This window comes from Euprymna scolopes, chromosome 1 (genome assembly GCF_053919585.1).
Source record: "Euprymna scolopes isolate OS-2025 chromosome 1, ASM5391958v1, whole genome shotgun sequence".
NCBI lineage: Eukaryota > Metazoa > Mollusca > Cephalopoda > Sepiida > Sepiolidae > Euprymna > Euprymna scolopes.
The window spans coordinates 13,413,667-13,436,255 of NC_136482.1; the positions used below are offsets into that span (position 1 = coordinate 13,413,667).

General features: G+C 34.2%; 1 protein-coding gene across 2 annotated transcripts in view; it reads left to right on the forward strand.

Annotated features, from left to right (window-relative positions):
* The window catches only part of LOC145280176 (conserved oligomeric Golgi complex subunit 4-like), a 97,929-nt gene that overhangs the window by 46,824 nt on the left and 28,516 nt on the right, over positions 1–22,589 (forward strand). Inside the window, exons 12-14 of one of the 2 annotated variants that reach the window (XM_080131965.1) lie at positions 3,513–3,545; positions 9,497–9,615; positions 16,320–16,405. In XM_080131965.1, the coding sequence (XP_079988091.1) occupies positions 3,513–3,545; positions 9,497–9,615; positions 16,320–16,405 (238 nt within the window). The remainder of the gene's footprint in view (positions 1–3,512; positions 3,546–9,496; positions 9,616–16,319; positions 16,406–22,589) is intronic. The other variant, XM_080132024.1, reaches the window with a different exon arrangement.

Consider the following 22,589-nt stretch of genomic DNA (forward strand, 5'->3'; position numbering starts at 1 on the left):
GAGGGGTCACTTTTTTTGCTGATAGTTTCGAAAGTCATCCCCTCTTTTTGATTTATTAGCCTTAATTTAAACCTTTGCCACTTTCAGTTTGGTAATCGAATGCAACGGCAGATATCACTTTTTTTTTTTCTACATTCTTTTTCTCCTTTGTGATACGGGTTCAAAGCATGCCTGCCTACTACCACTTTTAAAAAAAAAAAAAAAATTTTTTTTCTTTTACTCAACCCCCCCCCTCCCTCAAACACCCAGGCAATGCTGGGGCCCAAGCTAGTTTTAATTATAAAAAGTAAATATCATCTGTATAAAAAAAAAATTGAATAAAATGAATAAAAAGCAGAAAAGAACCTACTATAATGAAAAGCAATTAAACTTTGGTGATGAGTAAAAAAATTTTTCTTTTACTAATGACCTGCATTTAAAGTGGTAATAAGTAAAAGAATTTATGATTAATATTTTTGTTTTTTGGTGAGGTGGGGGTGGGGGGGCTAAAGTTCTTTATATCATTTAAAATCCTGTTTGAGTCACGGTTATGTGGTGATGTAATATTTTAATGTAAAAGTTTATTTATAGCAATTCAGGTCTGCTATATTTCAAAGAAGATGTAGTGCTATATAAAAATGATACTGGTTAAGAAATTTCTTATGGTGCAATTAGGACAGTGAGAGGACTTGACGAAGAGAGAGTAAAAGGCTTTATGGGAATCTATATTTGAAAGAGGCATTTTAGCAGAATAAAGGTAGTAGTTTGTAAATAGAAAAGAATTGTAGTAGTTTTGTGGAACATAGTTTAAGGAATGTTGTATGTGCTGATTGTGAAAGGTTTGTTTAGGAATGTGCATTTATTTTCCTATTAAAACTGTAGATAGGGGAAAAAAATCAAGATTACTTTATTATACAAATGTATTTCAGTTTTTTGTTGTTTTTTATTTAGAATATTATATTTATTATTGTAGTCATTTTTTTCTTACTCAGCAAAATAATAAACTCAAACCATGAATTGAATATTCTTTAAACAGCAATAAAATACCTCTTGATGATTGTGAAGATCAAACACACTCAATATGGACCATGCAACATGTGATTGTTACAACACCAACTCATCCTCATACTCAGAAGATTGCAAAATTAAATGACAGTCTGTAAACATTAAATTTTTTTAACATACATATTAAGTATGTAATTTTTGAATTATAAGAAAAATAACATTTGGTAAAAATTATGTTCAATTTTTAGCATTGGGTTCAGTTTTTATTAAGCTTGACATAAAAATGCTTCCCCCTCCTCACCACTACAGTTTTTGTGATCATAATAATCCTAATTATAAACATTTTTTTTTCAGAATTTTAAGCAAGGAAAACATTTTAACATTACACTTGTATTGTAACGTTATGACATTAATAAACCTTATGTAACATAGTGTCATATTTCCTTGGATACAACAAATATGCTAAAATGCATAACAGCTAACACCTGTGTTTTGCTGACTTGTGCTAGAAGTAAGCTCAGTCAGTTGTGATGTCTCTCTCCTTTCTGTAGTAGAATTTCATTCTATTTCGTTGTCATTATGGAGGACATAATTGTTGAAAGAATTAAAAACAAAATATCAATAATTTCTGCATCACTTTATCTTGTTTTAGATGCATTAAAAGTAACCAGCCACTTTTTTTTTTTTTTTTTACAAATACACCATTCTTTTTGTTATGTAGACTACTGTTTCCATGTTGCGTTTTCATAACATTTTAGCTGCTGTAATCTCTGCTCTTCTCCAGGTGTTAAAGTTTGGAATCTGTAAAGAATTTCAAATTGAATTCTGCTGTTGTTCTATCAATCATGATCACATAGAAGTTTTAAGTAATTTTAAATAATTATTTTAGTATCACTTAAATCTTAAATCTTTAGAAGACTGTCAATGTTTCATATTGAATATCATTTTAACGTGCCCACATCCAAATATTACATATTGAATCCACTTGTGCGAAAAATTGAACAGGAAAGTAAAAAAAAGTAGATTAAAATTTTGTTTCAATTCAATAGAATTTTTTTTTTTTATGAAAAGAATTTTTTTTGTTTTCATTCATCTCATCGCTGTCATTTAATTCTGCTGTTTAAATAAAATGGAAGTTTATTTTTTACTAACTTTTTTTTCAATCAAATTTTCTGTTTTCTTTATTCTTGACTGTTTTCTCTCATAAAAGGATTTTAAGTAGAAAAAAATTAATATCTCCATTTTTTTTTTTGTATTATTTACATTATTTGAATTATTCATCTTATAATTATTTTTAGTGTTTTGACCAAGGTGACCCTTAACCTTCTTCAAGTGCATTATTTTGAACTTGATAATCCTTCGTATTATTTAAATTATTTGGACTATTGTTCTCATCTTGTATATTATTCGCACGTTTCAATTCATATAACCTCCAACCTTCTTCAGGTGTATCTTGTTGAACTCTGGAAGCTGCACAGTATTTTGAACGGAACCCACGGGAGGGGATACCATGCTCCTATTTCATCAATCATGACTAAGTAAAGTCCAAAGTAATTCAGTTGTATTTTGAGTGTTGCCCACATTGAGGATTGAACCTTCAACCTCCAGAAGAGTGTAATTTACAACTGAATTTTACTGAGTACATCCAATATGCTATAGGTCAAAATATGATTGCAAATTACTTAAAATTTCTAACCAGTCAGAACGAGAGCATCCTACCCCCATGAAAAAAAAAAGCATTCTGTTTTAGAAATTGACTTCTAAACTAATCTCTTTTTGCCTGATCTTTATTTATTCCTCTGTCTTTCAAGTCCATCCTTATCAATTTCTATGTTTTCCCTGTGCCGTCCCTTGTTAACTGACCTTGCTACTTCAACTGTTCTATAGCAAGAACACTCCTCCATTCTATGTATAGTGAATGGAACAAGAATGATTTAACTTTGTGGATTCATTTTAAAATTCTGTACAGGTTCCTATTGTGATGCCCATCTTATGCATAACAATGAACTCTTTTGTTTACTATAAAGACCAAGAGAATATGTCTCTCGGCATTATACACACATTATGTGTCGCAGTCGGACTGATGTATAACCATTCTCTTTATTTGTTATATTTGCTTTTCTATTTAATCTATTTCGTTTTTCACTAAATACAAAGTTGTCTTTCTTCTGGAACCTTACCAATCCACAGAAGTTCCAAGTTAAAAAAAAAAACCCGAAAAACATCTGAAGAAAATCAGAGGTTACATAATCTAAAACGCAAAAATAAAAAAAACATAAAAAAAACCAACAAAGATGAGAATAATAGTCTAAAAAAACACAAATAATAGAAATTTTCAATACGCATCTGAATTATTTAATTTTTCATTATATAAATTGGTAAGAATGATAATCATATGTAAATAAAATTTATTTCTTTAGTTAGTTTATTCTAATTTTATATTTATATTCTTTCCTTTTTGAAACTCTCCTAAATTATTATATTTACATTTTCGTTTTGGTCTGGATTGTTGAATGTTTGGAAAGTAGCGACCGTCTTAAATCCCATATGTACTACTGCAGGTAAGTACTTCTAGTTATAATAATGTAAGTATGACCTGTATTATGGGGGAAGAAGGACCAAAACGCTGTCAACGAGTGAGACCATGTGTCTACTGTGCCCACAAGCTGGATGCTGACACATTTTCAAAGATGCCAGATACGGATAGAAGCAACAATTTTTAGAATGACAACAGGATTATAGTTCAAATTTTCACCCACCACATTGATATGTTGTCGTAGGTTACTAGTAGACAAAAAGATAGAATGTCAATTTAGTGATTACTTAGTTGAGCTAGCAAATTTTTCTTATGCATAACCCAAGGTCATCATTGAATGACCTCTGTACAATCATTAACTTACAAAAGGTTATTTACCATTAATACTTCAATAGTGAGGCTAAGTCGTTAGCTGAAACAAAGATTGCAACTTATTTCTTACTTTAATTACAATTATTTCATTAATTTTGACAACATAATCTTTTAGAAGATGAATGATTTATTCATATTGACCAAACTTGATCATCCAGTGACTGAAAGGTCAAAAAGGGAGAAGTATTAAGGATAGAAAAGAATGTTTACTTGAGCTAGCTTTGTAAGATCTCATTATTTCTGGGGGGTTTTTTTTTTTGGTTTTTTTTTGGTTTTTATAAAAAAAATAAATATCTGGATAATGATGCAGACTGCTGATATGAAAGAAAAACTCTGACAAGTATTAGTAATAGGAAAGGATGGTTTACTAAACAAAAGATACAAATTGAATGTAATTTAACAATTGCTTACTTGTACTTGTGGCTATCATCCTGGTCGGATTGAGCTGGCTTCGTCCTGAACACAAACTGCATCTTGAACCATCATAGTACAGTTTTGTCAATCTTGGACGAGGTCAGAAGATATACCTAACCAATCCAGATTCCATCACTGGAGACCAACTACTTGTAGGCCCAATACTACTGCCAGGTCATCTTTAATTTTTGTCATACAGGTCTTCATTTGCCCACTGACATGTTTGCATCATCCAGGCAGAGAGGAGAGGAAAAGGATCTTGTGAATAAGCTCTCCCTCTGATCAATGAGCTGCGTGTTCAACCCACCAGAGATGTTGTTGAAGAAGGACGAACAGCAGAGGGTGTAGGTTTAGTCTTTGGCAGAGAGTAGAAATCGGAACATGATCACAGCAGCAATGCAGAATGCTGCAAAGATGGTCATTGTTGAAGACTTTCAGTTTGTGCAGATCCATCGCTCTCCAAAGGCCTCCACATCTCATAGCTATGGTCCTCACCATTGCCTGATAGATGCGTCTTTTCGTGTCCAAGCATATTTCCTGTTAGAGCTACAGAAACTGATTAAGACGATAGAAGACTAATCGTACTGCTCCTATTTGCCATCCAATCTCATCCGCTACTTGCCGAATTGACGTGACAGTACAGCCAAGATAGACAAAGGAATCCACATTATCTGGTGAATTCTGTCTAGTTAAGCTATTGTTGTAAGATCTTGTGCTTTTTAAATAAGAAAATAAGGAAGGTGGCTGTGGTTAATTGAATAATGATGCTGATTAATAACATAACAAAGATCAAATTCAAGCAATTCCATAGCACCACGTTGTTGGCAATCTTCATATAAGGGTAATGATTCTAGAAAGAATTGGGGAAAACTAATACCAGCAACAGTTAAAAAAGTCATACCATGCTGATTTTATACAAATTTACTTCTATAGGGAAAAAAGGAACATGATCAAATGCAAGAAAGATCAAAAAAAAATTACGCTAAAAGGGACAGTTAGAATCTTAAAGGTGTCTTGCTTGGAATCTTAGAAAGTAAATGTCTCGCATCTGGTAGGATGCTCCATTCCCAGCAAAAAACTGTTGTAACCAAAGTATTGGAGTTAATATAAGATCAATAGAGCAACCATGTTGAGCTAGCAAGTCACCCAATTCTCATTTTTTTTATATAAGAAAAACAAGTAAATGCATTCTTGTTTATGAAAATATAGTTTAGTTTATTACATAATAATCATCAATCCAGTTTGAAGGCAAGGTTGTGAGAAATTTGATGGGCTAACAAGTTTCATGAGAGGTTTAGGATAGTTGGACGACTGCATCTCTGACAGTGAAGGAAAAAGTATAGACATAAGCTTGTAAAGGATAAATATGTGTTTCTTTGACTCTGACATTAAAATAAGACAACAAACGACCAAATTACATATATATATATAAAACAGAACATTTATTATGAACAATGGAAAACATTCATGTGTTTAGTTTACAACCATACTTTGCTATGATGAGCATAAGATTGTGTGTGTGTACACGTGTGATTAGGAATATTTTCTGAAATGTTCATTAGTTGTTGTTGCGAGATGATCAATTGTTCGTTACAGTCCATTAATTTTCATGGTGAAATTAAGTTAAGCTTACCTCAAATAAGACGGTTTTTACATACAAGTTGTTTCATAAGGATTCATATTTGCACATGTGTACAAGTGAAAATTGTTCTTCAATCTGTGTGGAAAACGACTAAAGAAAAAGTGTCGTCTCTGTCACGTGTCCGGATCAAAAAGAGAAAGAAAGAAGAAACAAGGGAAAGGTCAAAAAGAAGTGAACTCGATGATTATTGTATCAGATGTCAGATCAACAGGGCAATATTGTGTGCTGCACGCACGTGCTTGATTTGAGTCTGCGTTCGAGCCATGCACGAAACCTGATATAGCAGCTATACTAGTTTTCTATAGGCTTAACCACCATAAGTTTTTAGAGGAAGTTAACTATGCACTTATCTGATGCCATCACTATAGCCCAATGCCTAACAAAACCAACATTCTTATGCTTGCTCTCAATTCTGAAACCATCTTGTAAGTAACACCTCTATTTTAGAACACACACCTAACAAACAAAAAACTGTATATTACGAGTAGAAGCCCTACACATTAAAACAAAAATTCAACAAAATAAATTTCAATCCTAATGACAACATACTAAAATGCTTATAATACTAACATAGCACTTTATTAATACTGTAACTAACATGTGATTCCTGAGGGCAAAAAAAAATCAAACAATATTCTCTAAATATCTAAGCACTATGTTGTCCTTTACTGGATAACAACCCCTGAAGATGGATTCAAAAGTATGTGTGTTATAAATGAGGATGGTGAATATATCGATCAGTTTCTGCTAGAAACAATGAAATACATAAAGATCAAGATCAAGACAAAACTATGCAAACAAGTTGTCCATCATATTTAACAAAATATGTTTATAGTGCAAAAAAATGCTGTAATATATATATATATATATATATATATATATATATATATATATATATAAACAATAGAAAAATGCGAGCATGAAAAGTAATATGGTTAAGCTTAAAAATGGAAAAGAAAAGGACAAGATATTCTAGTAAAAAATATAATAAATTTATAACTTATAAATATTGCAGCATTAAGAATTTAAAAAAATATTCAATTTAACATTATATAATCAATTCTTGTCATCCATGATTTTTGCAGACTTCCGGTAAATTCACTTGTTCTTTGTTTAATTTCAGTCTTTATTTTTTATTTTTATTTTTTTTGCTCTCATAAACATAACTTACACATATGTAAAACAATATACGGCATCCATCTGCTTTCATTCTCTCTGTTTCACTTGTTACTTCTCTTTTCACGAGAGTGGTGAATTAGTAGTAACACTAGTCGCTGAAGTGACGTGGTTGCTATGAAAATCAGTCAGAAAACGTCACTCACCTTCTTACGTTTTTTTTACGATTTTGAACACCAGTAAATTCATAACTTTTGTTTTACTGAACGAAAATTGAAATATTTTTTTCACAATATAGCTGATAAGGTGATCTATAAACTATAATAATTGTTTGAAATTTGGTCGAAAAATGAGTGAGCGGTGACGCTTTAAGGTAGTTCTAAATGACTAAAACTGCCATTTAACCATATATTCAAACATTACTGTGTTTGAATGATATATATATATGAAAATGTTTTTCAAACAGACTCTACTTTTGTATCATTAGTATCGCTTTAGGAGGTCTCTAGTTACTTGTAACTGGCTGACAAAAACATACTCATGAATGTGTAGCAATATATAAATGCTTATACAAAACAAATAAAAAATACAGGTTGTTCCAAATACATACTTAAATCATTCATTGACATCTATGCTGATGACACGACCATCTACGGCAACACATCAAAAACTGTAAATGAAAAAGCTCTCTCTGATTCTATCTCCTCTGATCTCGAACAAGTGGTTCAGCGGGGGGAAGATGTGGTTGGTTACCTTTAATGCATCTAAAACCAAACTCCTATCTTTACATCATCAACGCTCTGATCCCCATCTGGCATCAATTAAAATGGATGGCTCTCGTCTAGGAGAAGCCCCATGTTTTGACAAGCTTCTGGGTTTGAACTTCACTCCTGATCTGTAAATGGAACACGTACATGAAGTCTGTTGCCAAGGTCGCTGGAAAGATGGTGGAATCCTTCTACCGCTCCAGAAGATATCTCACTACTGATGCAATTCTCTATCTATATAAAAGCCAAGTACATCCAAGGATGGAGTACTGCTGCCATATCTGGGCAGGAGCTGCTAAAAACAGCCTATCCTGCCTTGACAGAGTACAAAATAGACTTCGTGGTTTAGTGGGGATGCCCTTTTCTCTTCCCTGCAACCTCTCTCCCACAGAAGAGACGTTGCAGGCCTATCTTTGTTCTATCATTATTTCCATGGCAAGTGCTCGTCTGAACTCCAATCTCTGGTACCCCCTCGCCAATCTTTTACGAAAAACACCCGTCTAGCTGAATCCACTGACAAAAACTTTCCCCACTCTTTATCTGTGCCTAAATCAAAATGTAGATTCCATGAACAAAGCTTCTTTCTTAGAACTACACGCCTGTGGAACTCTGTTCCGTCTGCCTGTTTCCCACCTGACTACAACTTGGATGTCTTCAAGTCCAACATAAACAAGTTCCTGATCAACCACCCCCTTAAGTAAGACACTTTATCAGATCTCGATTACTGATATTATCCCATTGATTACTGTACACTTGTGAATTTAGATATTAGGCAAAGAATAATTTTTTCCCATTTTTGATGAGGGTGTACACTGGTATATTCTGGTTTTGTTAAATCAGTCATGTTTAGTAGGTATCACAAATAACCGAGTAGAGTGTGTAAAAAAAACAACTGAAATTCCCTTCAAATTTAATTTTCAATATTTCATGTTGTATCCTGTTTTGGGTTATTTTGATAAAATTTTGATATAAACAAAAGTTAACCTTTTCTCTTTATAAATGTACAATTCTTTTTCTTTTTTTTCCCCCCAGTCTACTTCAAATTAACTTTCTATTTTCAGTAATGGGTAATTCATTTTTTTATAAAAAGAAATATTTTTGGTTTTTCAAATTTGGTGAAGATACATAATATATGTATCTTCATGCATATAAAGAAAAAGTACCAGTCATCAATCTAGTGAGATTGATACAGGGTTAAAGTTGTCTTTTACACAAAAAATAAATCTAAGTCGAAGACTTTAGTGAATGAAATATTAAAGAAATTTTTGCTCTATTATGAAATTGTGTTTTTGTCTGTTTTTTATATCATTCAAATTTGAATCTTTTTTTTTTTTTTTTATTGATTTGCTGTTAAAAGAATAATTGAACTTAATGGACTATGAATCATACTAAGATTAAATGTGTTAGCTGTTGAAATGAATCAAAGTTGCGCTCTGTCACTTTTGCACATTTTTAATTTTTATGACTAGCTGTGCTACCAAAATAAATTTGGTACAATTGTTTGTGTTTTGCAAATTGTTCACAATGAAATTTTTAAAAATAAGATTTTGAGATACCTACTTCTATGTATACTTTAAGAAGTCCATATATCATTAAGATATAGAATTTAGTATTGTTCCAGTTCAGTGTTAAATTTTTTATGAAAATTACGCTTATTTTTTCCAGAAAAATGTGCCAACATTGATCGGATATTTAATAACTGTGAACTGAATCGATTGATGCAAGAAATGATTGGAAACTACATTTTAATGGAAGAATTTTTCATGCGAGAAATGGTCTTAAAAGTAAGTCTTTTACTTGATTTTGCATTTATGAAATCTTTTATTTACCACATGAACTGCTAATGCATCAAGATTTTTCTGCATTAGTTTGAATCTCATCCTTCTTGCTTCAAATGGAAAGTGTTTTGACAAGAAAATCTGAGTTATTCGTCATCATATTCGATTTAACATCATTTTTACATTTGGATTGCTTTTAGAAAGTAACTTACAAACTAATTTATATTTAGCTAGGTCGTTAATTTATAATCATCTAAATACGAGTGATGGGACGATTCCAAAATTGTTTCCTGATTTCAATACAATTATCGATTCTGATTCTTCATCAATTTCTAAATATTATGATTTTTTTCTTTTTCAGATTACTATAAAAACCATGTAATATGTGCATATTTTCTTCACAAAATGTAAACCTACATTTGTGTGGGATGAGTTATAAATTTTAGTTTTACTAGTAATTTAAAATCAATATTTACAGTTTTATCATTAGTACTAGCAGTGGAAAATGAAGTTTTAAACAAAAATAAATGAAAAACATTAAAAGAATCATTTTTTACATGTGAAAAAATGTGCCATTTTTCTATCATGCCAATTCTGATAAAAAAAAATGGTCTGATTTTTCTGATTCTGATTGTTCCAGCACTACTAACTACCTGTTTCATCCGCAGGCTCCAATATTTCTGCAGCAATGCTTGAGGGTCCTGCAACCTTACTCTTCTTCATCTTATAACTTCTCATACTCTTTCTTTCTCAATTTTTAGAGCTGGACTAGATACTGCTTCCGTAAATTATAGATTTTCTTGGTCTCATGAAAACTCAATATTCAACACTCTCTCAGATGACAAGGCTTTTATCCTTTTTAAGGATACTAGCCTTGTCTTACTGCATTACTTATATTTTCTCTACCATTCTCCCTCAAGTCAGAACTGTACCCTAATTGATCATGCTTCTGATAGTATAGATGCAAAATTCTCCTTAAATAGTAATGCCCAAGTACATGTGCATGACTTTAATGTCCATTATAAAAATTGGCTTGGTTTCTCAGGTTGCACAGATGCAGCTGGACCTTATAGCTTCTCTATAGCCTATTTCCTCACACAGACAGTCATGTTCCTGACCCGCTTCCCAGATCGTGAACACCGGCCGGCTTCACTTCTAGATCTATTCCTTACCACAGTACCCGAGGATTGTGCAACTAATGCCCACAGTCTACTTGGAAACACAGGCCACCTAATGGTATCAGTGGACATCACACTTAAATCCCAACCCCAAGGTGAGGAGCCATTGCTCAAAATGACAAGGTACTATAGAAGGGCTGACTGGGAAGCCATTTGAGAACTCATCAGATATGCTCCATGGACCGATATCTTTTCTCTTCCTGCTGAACAGTGTGCCAATGAGACAACTGAATGGGGCAAAGTGGACATTGAAGCACATGTTCCTACATGGAAGTATTAAAGCAAGCCCCATTCACTCCCATGGTTCACTGCAGATTATGCAGCTGCTATTGCACAAAGACAGCATGCATTCTGCCAGTTTGTAGGTTATAAGTCAAATACAAATAGGCAAAAATTTATAGATACTAGAAATCATTGTAATGGATAGGGTCAAAAAGGAGTCTTGAACCTAATAGGTCTCACTTTGTCAACTAAGCTCTAACCTCTGTCCCATTGCCACAATGTTGCATCTCTGTGCCTGTTTTACAAATATTTTAATAGAATGTGCTCTGAACTCTTTGTATTTGCGCCACCTCAACGTACATATCCCCAGCAAACTCGTTTAGCAACAAAATCACACCCCGTCACTGTTGAGGTCCCTAAATGCCAGAAAGCTTTCTACTCTAATAGTTTCTTACCTCAAACAGCTAGACTTTGGAATTCCCTTCCTGCTACCTGCTTCCCGACTATGCAGAAGGTTAAATGCAACTTAAACCAACATCTTGTTAATTTTCCCTAGGCATGGTCCCAAATAGTAGCTCCTTATGTCTAAGTGGCAATATGCCTTGTTAGGAGTGAACATGAGTAAAAAAAAAAAAAAAAAATTCTCAATAACATTTCCAAGCATCCGTCTTGTCCTTTTCATTTGTTGCTAACACTCCTCTGGTACTATAGACTGACCTACATAGTCAGGACCACCAGCAAATGTTAAATAGATCACAGTATAAAAATGAAGTTTTTTTTTCTCTTTTTTTTTTAATACAAATGAGTTACCACTTATCAAGGTCCACACACTATTCGAGGATAAAGGTTATTGAGTTTGACAGTGAAACAATGAAGGGATTAGTAATAATAGTTATTGAAAATATCAATCTCTTAGAGTTGTCTTTCTTGAATCAGGTAAAATGCTGTTGAACTGTATTTTTTTACTTTTACTTTATTTTTCAATGACATAAGAAATTTTCGTTCTTCGTTGTTCTGTCAAAATGTTAATAAAGCATGTAGATGTATGTCTACATATATTAAATTCAGAAAAATCTGCAAAGTGTTTCTTATGTTTTAAATAAACTGTCTTCCAGTATAAAGTCTAGTCTGAAATCTATTTTAAAACAAGGTATGCTTTATTTGATTAATTCTTGATTTTTATAGTTAACCAACAAAATTGAATTTAAGAGAACGGCTCAATAAGAATTTGTTTACATTGGACTCAAAGAAAAACAATGTTATAGTTGGCCGCAAAGCAGCCTTGTGATACTATATAGATAACAGTATGGGAAGTTCTATTTTGTTGTATAGATGCTGCCATGACAATTAGTTGTTAGCTTCGGTGTGGCTAGATAATGATGGAGAGAGTGAGCACAAGCAGATGTAACCAGTGTCGATGTTCAGCTGAGAAAAAAAAAAACTGAACATTTAAGATTTCCAGTCAAAGGTAGATATATTTAGGAGACAGAGTTAGATCAAGAGCAGAGATCAGGTTGAAGGAAGATTGGTTCAAACAAGTAGATGACACACACACATTTGTGTTCAACAAGAAAACCTGTATATGCCTGCATTGTTACTTTGAATATGATGTAATGAATATGAGTGCATCCGGGTTTTTTCTCTTAACAAGAATATGATTGGTTGGTTAAGCCATAAATACTAATTGATAGACCAGGTTGAGAGAGACGTCAAAAGGTACACCAAAAGCCTCATGCTTAAAGGATACATCAGCTCTGACAAAAGTGTGAAGTAAAGCAAATTACTAGATTATTACTTGAACAGGGTCTGTAAAAATTCCACAGAATGAGAAATTTATTCAACAAATATGTTTTGATATTTTTCTGGATAGCGCAAGATATTAGTTTTTTGAACAGAAAAAACAATAACATGTAGCCAATATGAGTTTATTAACATTGCTATTAAAATAGTGTCCATTTTATCTTAAATATTGAACTGAAGCAAACGAGATAATTTAATAAGCACTAATAAATATTCAGAAAGTAATATTGTGCTACATAGTTCAATACAAATAATCAAAATCACATTGTAGAGACAATCTTTAAATTATTCCTTCAGTCAACACTAATTGGAAGACAATGTTTTACTTTTTGTTTGCCCTGTTTCTTTCGGATGTTCCCTTTTTTACCTAATGTTTCGCTGACTGACTTCAGTAAAGAACTGCTTTATATTGAAATTACAAGTTCCTTTCTCACACCATTACAATGATCACATTATTATAATGATGTTTGAAAATGAGTCAAAAGGAGGTCACTCTTATATTCTTATTCAAAGTTGCCAGATCGGCCTTTTTAACGCCAAATTTTGCAAATCTGGGCCTTTTTTTTTAAGCAATTTGTCTTTCAAAAATTGTATTTGACTTTTTTTAAAGTGTAATATACAAACTATCTAGGAAAGGAACAAGCAGAATATTATAAAAATACTGGAGACAAGACGACTCAACTACTTAAAACAACTATATCTCTTTTGCGGCACATATCAGAAAACTGGTTCTTGCAGCTAAACTTGAATCAACAGAAAACAGAAAAATATGGGATTTTTGGATCGCTAAGTGAGCTGACATAGTTATACATTACCATTTTGAATGCATTTTTCTCTAACAATATTCATATTTGTCTTTGCTACTGCATAAAAATATCCATGTGATAACAGGTTAGCCTTTATGTGATATCATGTGGTCCTGATTGCTAATGATCACTAGGGCTAGGACAAGAGCATATTCTTTTCATTGTTTTGACTCTTGAGTGCGTATCTGTTGATATCTTATATGCTTTTATATAGAGTGATGTGGTTCCTGGTTGATTAACTGTCGGATATATACTCAAGAGTCAAAACAATGAAAAGAAGATACTGTTCTCATAGCCCTAATAATCACTAACCCCAACGTGAGATTTTTTTCAAAATGGCTGGCGAGACAGTCACTCCTCTAATACTTATAAAATTTAATTTTCTATAAAAACTAAAATAAATTATACTCCTTCCTCCTCCAATGATGAGCAGTGAGTGGTGTTATCAAATTTGTCAGTTCTGGGTCCCAGTTGGTCACTTGGTACTTGGCAGTCATTCTGGCGAAACCTCTTGTTGTTCTTGTTGTAAACTCTTGTTCGATAAATCACCACACTCCCTCCCCATGTTGTGAAAAGATCAAGAGGACAAATTATCTGGCACTGATCGCTAAAGTTTTTATCACTGAGGAGCAAAGTAAGAAAGAATAACATGTTAATTACTGCTCTTTTATATAATGATTATTCGTTGAAAGATTATGCAACTCTGATCATTCACAAAAACAAAGACTAAAAACAAGAATGTCAGACATTTCTGTATAAAAGCCAAGTATGTCCAAGGATGGAGTACTGCTGCCACATCTGGGCAGGAGTTGCTAAAAACAGCCTATCCTGCCTTGACAGAGTACAAAATAGACTTCGTGGTTTAGTGGGTGATGCCCTTTTCTCTTCCCTGCAACCTCTCTCCCACAGAAGAGACGTAGCAAGCCTGTCTTTGTTTTATCATTATTTCCATGGCAAGTGCTCGTCTGAGCTCCAATCCCTCGTCCCCCCTCGCCAATCTTTCGCGAGAAACACCCGTCTGGCTGAAACTACTGTCAATATTTTCCCCACTCTTTATCTCTGCCTAAATCCAAACGTAGATTTCATGAACAAAGCTTCTTTCTTAGAACTGCACGCCAGTGCAACTCTCTGCCGCTTGCCTGTTTCCCACCTGACTACAACTTGGACGTCTTCAAGTCCAACATAAACAAACTTCTGACAAACCGCCCCCTTAAGTAAGGCACTCTGTCAAAACCCCCAATACTAATGATTACTACAATACTATCTCATTGATTACTGTACACGCAATAACCCTTATCCCTGAGTGGCCTTTGGGACTTGATAAGTAGTGACCCCCCCATGTAACAAAAAAAAAACAATGTGAAGGACATTGCGAACATTAGTACGGCTGAGTTGCTCAGAATGGCACAAAACCGAAGTCAATGGCGATGATTTGTGAAGAGTGCCACGACTGGTCAGTAATGACCATTCCATCAAACAGAAGAGATCATTCACAAGTTTTTGTCTTAAGCTCTTAATATTCGTGTTTGGATAGCACTCTTTGATAAAATCTGGCGATTTTTGGGTTTTAGCAGTCTTACCCTAAATATCTCAACAGCGTGGATTTCAGTGGAAAGCAAAACAGAGTCGGGCGATTTTTGAGTTTAGTCATTTCAACCCCAAGTCTAGGGTCAGTTTCTCATGGCGTAGATTCCGGTGGAGAGCAGAACAAGTCACTGAAGGTCACTTATGTATTGACTTATATTGAAAATTAGCTGCCCCCTCCCCCCAATAAAATTTAATTCATAATCATCAAATATAGCTGGTTTTAATTTCTTGCCACATTTGCTGGTTCTAATATGTAAGGATCCATCTTTCTGACACTGGAATTTCTTCTTTTTCATGTATTTTTCATCTCTTCCTGCTACCATGCCGGAGGTTTTTTCTTGCCCTTGGGTTGTTTCCAAAATTACAAATGTATTTGCTAGATTTGTGTTAAACACCGTCATTCTTTGTTTAATTGGTCATTAAAGTTTCAACCATGAGAAAGGTTTTTTTTGGTAGGTAATTTAATTATCAACTCTGTCTTATCCACAGCGATTTGTGTGGTCTTTTTCAGTTTTTGCCAAGCAATTTTTACCATTTGACACATTTCAGAAAACTCAGTCAGTGGCTTCTTGTTCCAGATATCTATCAAGATTCTTGTTCTGTTCATAATTAAAAACAATGGTTCCCCACCTCTTTTTTATTAAAACATCAACCGATTTTTATTTCACAAATTCTTAGGAAAAGTGAATCCAGCAAGGCTCTTATTTCCTTATCAGATTCTATTTTCAAAATAACTGAAAGATTTTCTTTGAAAAGAAACAGAATATTTTTTTTAACAATCTTTTTTTTTTTTTTTTGTCCCTTACATGCATTTGACTTAGTTCAAACGTTTTCTTTCTTTTCTTTTTTCTACCGGCTGAATCTCAATGTTTGCCTCTGTAGCATATTAACCCTTTTAATCTGCCAACATCAATTTGCATGATTTTTTTAAATATATTTTCATTTCATTATGGATACATACATCACAGTTTTCTTCATTCTTGTTTTTTAATATAGGAAAATTCTGAACAAGTACAAAATTTTCAGTATTTACTAATTTATAAATGAATTTCAATGTCATTATCTAATAATATGATCTAATCACCAAGATGAAACTTTTTGCTTTGATTCCTTTCAGGCTGTCAACATGGATACAATTGAAGAGAATTCTCTTTATTCTAGTATGGTTGATGATTCCTTTTTTATTGTGAAAAAATCTGTGAGGTAATTATATTTTTATTTTGTTTTTGAATTTTTGAAATAAAGATTAATAATTTGAATTATTCAAATTGCTAGTCTCATCTGTTATATTCATAATGTTTTGGCCAATGTAACTGCTGACTTTCTTCAGTAGGTCAGTTTGAATTCTGGAATTTAAAAAGAAAAGTTTTTGGTACTTATGCATAATAAGGACGGCTATAAGCAAAATTTTTCAGGCAGTTTATATAAAATGTTGAAAGTTTTTGAAACACTAAAATCACATCAGCCAACATCATTTAAGAAAACATTTGCTATCATTGATTTATTATAAAAAATAACTAAATATTTATCTTTATTTAAAGCAAAAAAAAAATACATTTTTCTTATCAGTTGTTTGTTATTCATAAAATAAATATTTATTCATGAAACTTACCTTACAATGAGTTTTTTTCTTGGTTTGAATTTTATTTTCTTAAAAATTAAAAAAAAAAAAAAAAAAGTTAAAAGTATTTAACCCCTACACCCACCATACCCTTTAAGTACCAGAACAACTCGGGTCTGCTAGCTACTAGTCAGTTTTCGAGATGACCTCGGAAGAAAGGGTTGGTGCCTTAACCTTATTAAGCAAAAAAATTTTAAAAAAACTTCCACGGATTAATATGGGAGGGAAGACTATCTTCAAATTCTATTCTAAACTGGGAATGGGCAAAGGACTTTACTAAGTAGATATAAATAAGTCCCTCTTATCATTTTTTTTTTTTTTTTAATGGAGAGTAGATAATGCAGTGGATGTGTTATCGGCAGCTCTAGTAAATCTCGCTTCTCCTTTTTTGTCCCTCAGTCCTCATTTCTAATGGGTGATATTTCTGACAAATGGTGAAGAAAAAGCTGCTTCCCAGGTCGGTAGTACTTCGTGAACAGTAGTCTAAAATGTCGGAAACTTTCTGTCTCTATGTCTATCCTTGTGGCCATGTCACTAGTAAGAGTGCTGGAGGTAAACGTTTTCATCTGGGCTGACGTTAACTGCCTGATAGTCAGGAACCCGAACCTTGGAATAACCACTAAGGAGGCTGTCCTATCAGCAGGTGCAAAGTACTGGGGCTACTGTATTGCCATTTGGTGAATGGATTCTGGACCATGCAGTAGTCTCTGGTGGGGCCTCTCGATGCCATACTAGTGGGTAATTGTTACGGCTTTACCTTATCATGTGCTACAAAAAAAAAAAATTTCTCGTCTTTCCTCTCTTATTTTCCCTCTCTGTTCTGCTCTAACCAAGTATGCTGACCTGTTCCACCAATCACAAAATCCTCAACATGAAATATCTCAAAAGAGAAAACCCGAATAAACCTAGAACGCCATCCTCCAACGTAGACCCCTACTACCATGTCTCCTTCTCCAACATCAGGGGTCTACGTTCTAACCTTCCAGAGGTTGAAACCCAATTACAGGAAACGAAACCTGACATATTCTTTCTAAGCGAAACTGGAATAGGGCCGACCACCTCCCTAGATAAGTTCATAATTAACAGATACTCTAACTTAACATCAATCTGACCCCCAAGATCGCCACGGGCATGGAATATGTGCCTACATCAAAGATGGCTTCCTGTGTGGCAGGAATATCTCCAAAGAAAACCCTAATCTACCTTATGTGTGTTTCCGGGTTGCACTTGGTTACACCACTGCATTTATATTTGTCCTCTATCGCCCCCACAACAGCGGAGTTACTGTCTTTAAGAGTATATCAGAGAAAATTGACCACATCCTGTCTGCTTATCCCTCGGCTAACATTCACATTTGCAGTGACTTCAGTGTCCATAATGTGGAATGGCTGACCCACTCAAATAAGACTGATGATGAGGGGAGGTTCTGTCATGATTTTGCCATTGATTGCCTATGACCTCACTCAGTTTGTTCGCAAGCCCACCCGTGTGCACGATACTACCGGTCAGTACGCAAGCCTTCTAGACCTTTTTCTATCCACTTCCCCTGAGCTATGCTCATGTTCCGTTCTATCTCCTCTGGGATCCTCCGACCACTGTGTTGTATCAGTTAAGATAAAAATGAAATATGATAAATCTACAGACGTACCTCTCCACTGTACTGTATACCGATACTCTATGGCTGACTGGGATAGCTTCCGTACATTCATATCTGATCTACCTCTCCATTCCATGTTTAAAAAGGATGTGTCCTCTATAGTATCATACCTGACCGAATGGTTAATTCTAGGCATAGACGAATTCATACCATCCAAAACATTCCAACAAAAACCTAACAGCCAGCCAGGGTTCTCCCTTGAATGTGCTGCTGCCATCGCACACAGAAATCACTTTTTCCATAGCTACCAACGTAATAGATGCACTGAAACTAAAGCTGCTTTTCGGACCGCCAGCAACTACTGTAAAAGAGTAATAAAAAATGCAAGAGAACTATATGCTCAATCTGTTAAATTCAAAGTAGCTGAGCAGCGGCTTGGTTCCCACCAGTTCTGGCAAATAGCAAATAGGATTCTGAACAAAAACGTGCGTTCTATCCCAACCATTATCAATGGATCAGAGGTCATTTCGACAGCATCTGACAAGGCCAAACTATTTGCCAAGAACTTTGCAGGAAATTCTACCCTGTGCGACAATGGCCATCAACTCCCCGTATTTCCTCCTATAACAGACAGCACGCTATGCAACATACAAATATCTGTGCGTGAGGTCGCCAAGCTAATCAAGAACCTTGACTCCAGTAAAGCAACTGGTCCTGACAGTATTCCAATTATAGTGTTAAAAAAATTACAACCAGAACTTGCCCCCATACTTACCAAACTGCTTAAGCGCTGCCTTAAGAAGTGCTTCCCAACACCCTGGAAAACCTCATCAGTATGCCCTGTATTTAAGAATTCAGGTGATAAGTCATCTCCCTCTCAGTACAGACCAATAAGTCTCCTGTGTGTCATGAGTAAGTTGCTGGAATCCACAATAAATAGAGAAGTAGTCAACCACCTCAGCAGAAATAACCTTCTTAGTGACACGCAATATGGTTTCTGTTCTGCTAGATCTACAGCAGATGTGCTAATGGTTATATCTCATAGGATTAGCGAATCTCTCGACAAAGGCTTCATTTCTAGGACAATTGCTCTTGACATATCCAAGGCCTTTGATGAGGTTTGGCATAAGGCCTACTACACAAGATTTCCAGCTACGGTATAACTGGAAATGTTTTCTCGATCATTAAATCATTTCTCTCTGATAGGCTCATAAGAGTAGTGGTTGATGGGCAGAAATCAGAGGCCCACAGTATTAATGCTGGAGTCCCTCAGGGGTCCATACTGGGCCCAACTCTCTTCCTGATCTACATCTCCCAAAACACAAATCTTTCGTTGAGATCTATGCTGATGACACGACTATCTATGGCAACACATCAAAGGCCATAAATGACAAAGTCCTCTCTGATTCTCTCTCCTCTGATCTTGAGCGCGTGGTTCAGTGGGGGAAAAGGTGGCTAGTTACCTTTAATGCATCTAAGACCAAGCTCCTATATCTACATCATAAACGCTCTGATCCCCATCTGGCATCAATTGAAATGGATGGCTCTCGTCTAGGGGAGGCCCCATGTTTTGATAAGCTCCTGGGTTTGACCTTTACTCCTGATCTTAAATGGAACACATACATCAAGTCTGTGGCCAAGGTCGCTGGGAAAATGGTGGGATCCTTCTATCGCTCCAGAAGATATCTCACTACTGATGCAATTCTCTATTTATATAAAAGCCAAGTACGTCCAAGGATGGAGTACTGCTGCCACATGTGGGCAGGAGCCGCTAAAAACAGCCTATCCTGCTTTGACAGAGTACAAAATAGACTCCCACAGAAGAGACGTAGCGAGCCTATCTTTGTTCTATCGTTATTTCCATGGCAAGTGCTCGTCTGAGCTCCATTCTCTGGTCCCCCCTCGCCAATCTTTTTCAAAAAACACCCGACTAGCTGAAACCACCGTCAATAATTTCCCCCACTCCTTATCTGTGCCTAAATCAAAATGTAGATTCCATGAACGAAACTTCTTTCTTAGAACTGCATGCCTGTGGAACTCTGTTCCGCTTGCCTGTTTCCCTCCCGACTTCAACCTGGATGTCTTCAAGTCCAACACATACAAATTCCTGATGAACCGCTCCCTTAAGTAATGACACTTTATCAATTCTCCAATACTATTACTACACTATCCCATTGATTACTGTACACACAATAACCCTTATCCCCGAGAGGCCCTTGGGCCTTGATAAGTGGTGAACTCGATGTAAAAGAAAAAAAGTTTTGTAAAAATTGTTCAATAATTATTCATTATATTTTCTTCATAACAGCAAAAAAAATATTGCTTTTACTTTTTAATTAATTTTTCATTGAATTATCTTTGTAATAAAAGAAATAATTTATTTATCATTGAAAAAATTGGTCAGCATTTGCACAAAAAATAAAAAATCACAAAACTTTTGTTTGGCACCTTCTGACATTTTATGTAAGAAACTTCTGATGATAGCACAGTCCTGATTTTGTATAAGTACAGAGTTTATAAAAGAGTTAATTTCATTGCTTATGATGACTTGGCATCAACTTCTTTTTTCTTAAAAATTATTTTACTTAAAGTGAGAACAGTGGAAATTGTTTTTTGACTGTAACAATGGTGTTTTCTCGAGAAATAATTAATAAGAAACGTTTTCTCGTGATAATTTGGCATACGTTTTTTTTTGTTTTTTTATAATTTACATATAAATGTACTAACAATTATTGATTTTTACTAGATACTTACCTGGCACAATCTGAAATGGTTTTGTTCATACAATGTCAAGGATACATCCCTGACAATCAGTCTCATAAAGGCTGGGTTAATTTTGAGTAGGTGAATACCTTGCATCTGTCAGTCCAAGTTATGGATCTGTACAGTTCTATGAGTCTTTACTTTTCCAGGTTTAATTTTTCTCTTTTTGAGACGTTTATTGTTAATCACCTGAAAACCCCATAACAGGCAATACTAATGATCTGCTCAGGCATTTTTTGCTGGCTAAAGTGCACAAACCTCTTTTGAACTAGCTTTTCAGTCTCTATCTTCTGGTTTTATATTTAGGTTCTCGTTGAAAGTAAAATTTAAAAAATAAAGTCAATCAAAATTATCAAGCAAAACACTAGAAGATATTATTTCTAAATTATTTATAATAAAGAGTGGGAGGTTCCACTAACCAATGTAAGTTGTTAAAAAGATAATTTATGATAAGAACATTAGTCCAATTAATGCAAATAATACAATCATACCTCATTTCAAAAATTTAGAACAGAAACACTTTCACTTATGCGATATTGCCAACCTTTAATGACACACAGAAAGACAAAGAAGTAAGCAGCTAAATCTAGCATTTATTTTTGCCAAATAAATTGAATTGATATTCATTATGTAGTAGACTTTGGGCTACAGTTTGGGAGGAATTTTTTTTTATTTTATTTAAATCTGCTTTTCTAAGTTTTTGTTCAAAGATGATATCTTCATCTGGGATAAAACCACTGACATCTAACTCCTGAGTTTGACAAGATACACCTGAAGAAGGTCAGATGTTACATTGGCTGAAACATTGTGAAAATGGCATTCAAGATGAGAACAGTATTTTGAAGAATCCAAATAATACGAAGGCAGAATAAGTCATTTGAATCAAATTTTCTTTTTTAATAAGTAAAAGCTATAAATAAATGTTTCGCAACTTTAAAAACATTTTTGTAAAGGTCAACAGTTATTTCTTTTGTGTTCTTGAAATAAATACTGTTTTTAATTCTCTTTTCAAAAAATAATTTATGGTCTGTTTCAATAAATTATGTTTTTTAATCTATTTTCTTGGTTTTTCTTTTTTGGGGGGAGGGGGGGGGTCTCCTGACAAAGGAAGAATTGGACTTAGTAATTCACTCCTGTTTATCTGTTTGCACTCTTTTCAATAACCACGCCTTGAATTTTTAAAAAATTTTGCGCAAACATTAGTCATGATAAAAGTAATTTTTTTTTTTACCAGAACGAATTTTCCAGGATAACTGTGGGTATTATAGAGGTGAAATTGTCCCCAAATCGTTCGTCTGTTCGCATTTTTCTCAATAATTATGCCTTGGATTTTTTTTTTTTTTTTTTTTTTTTTTTTGAAATTTTGCACAAACATTAGTTATGATGAAAGTAAATCTTTCTGCCAG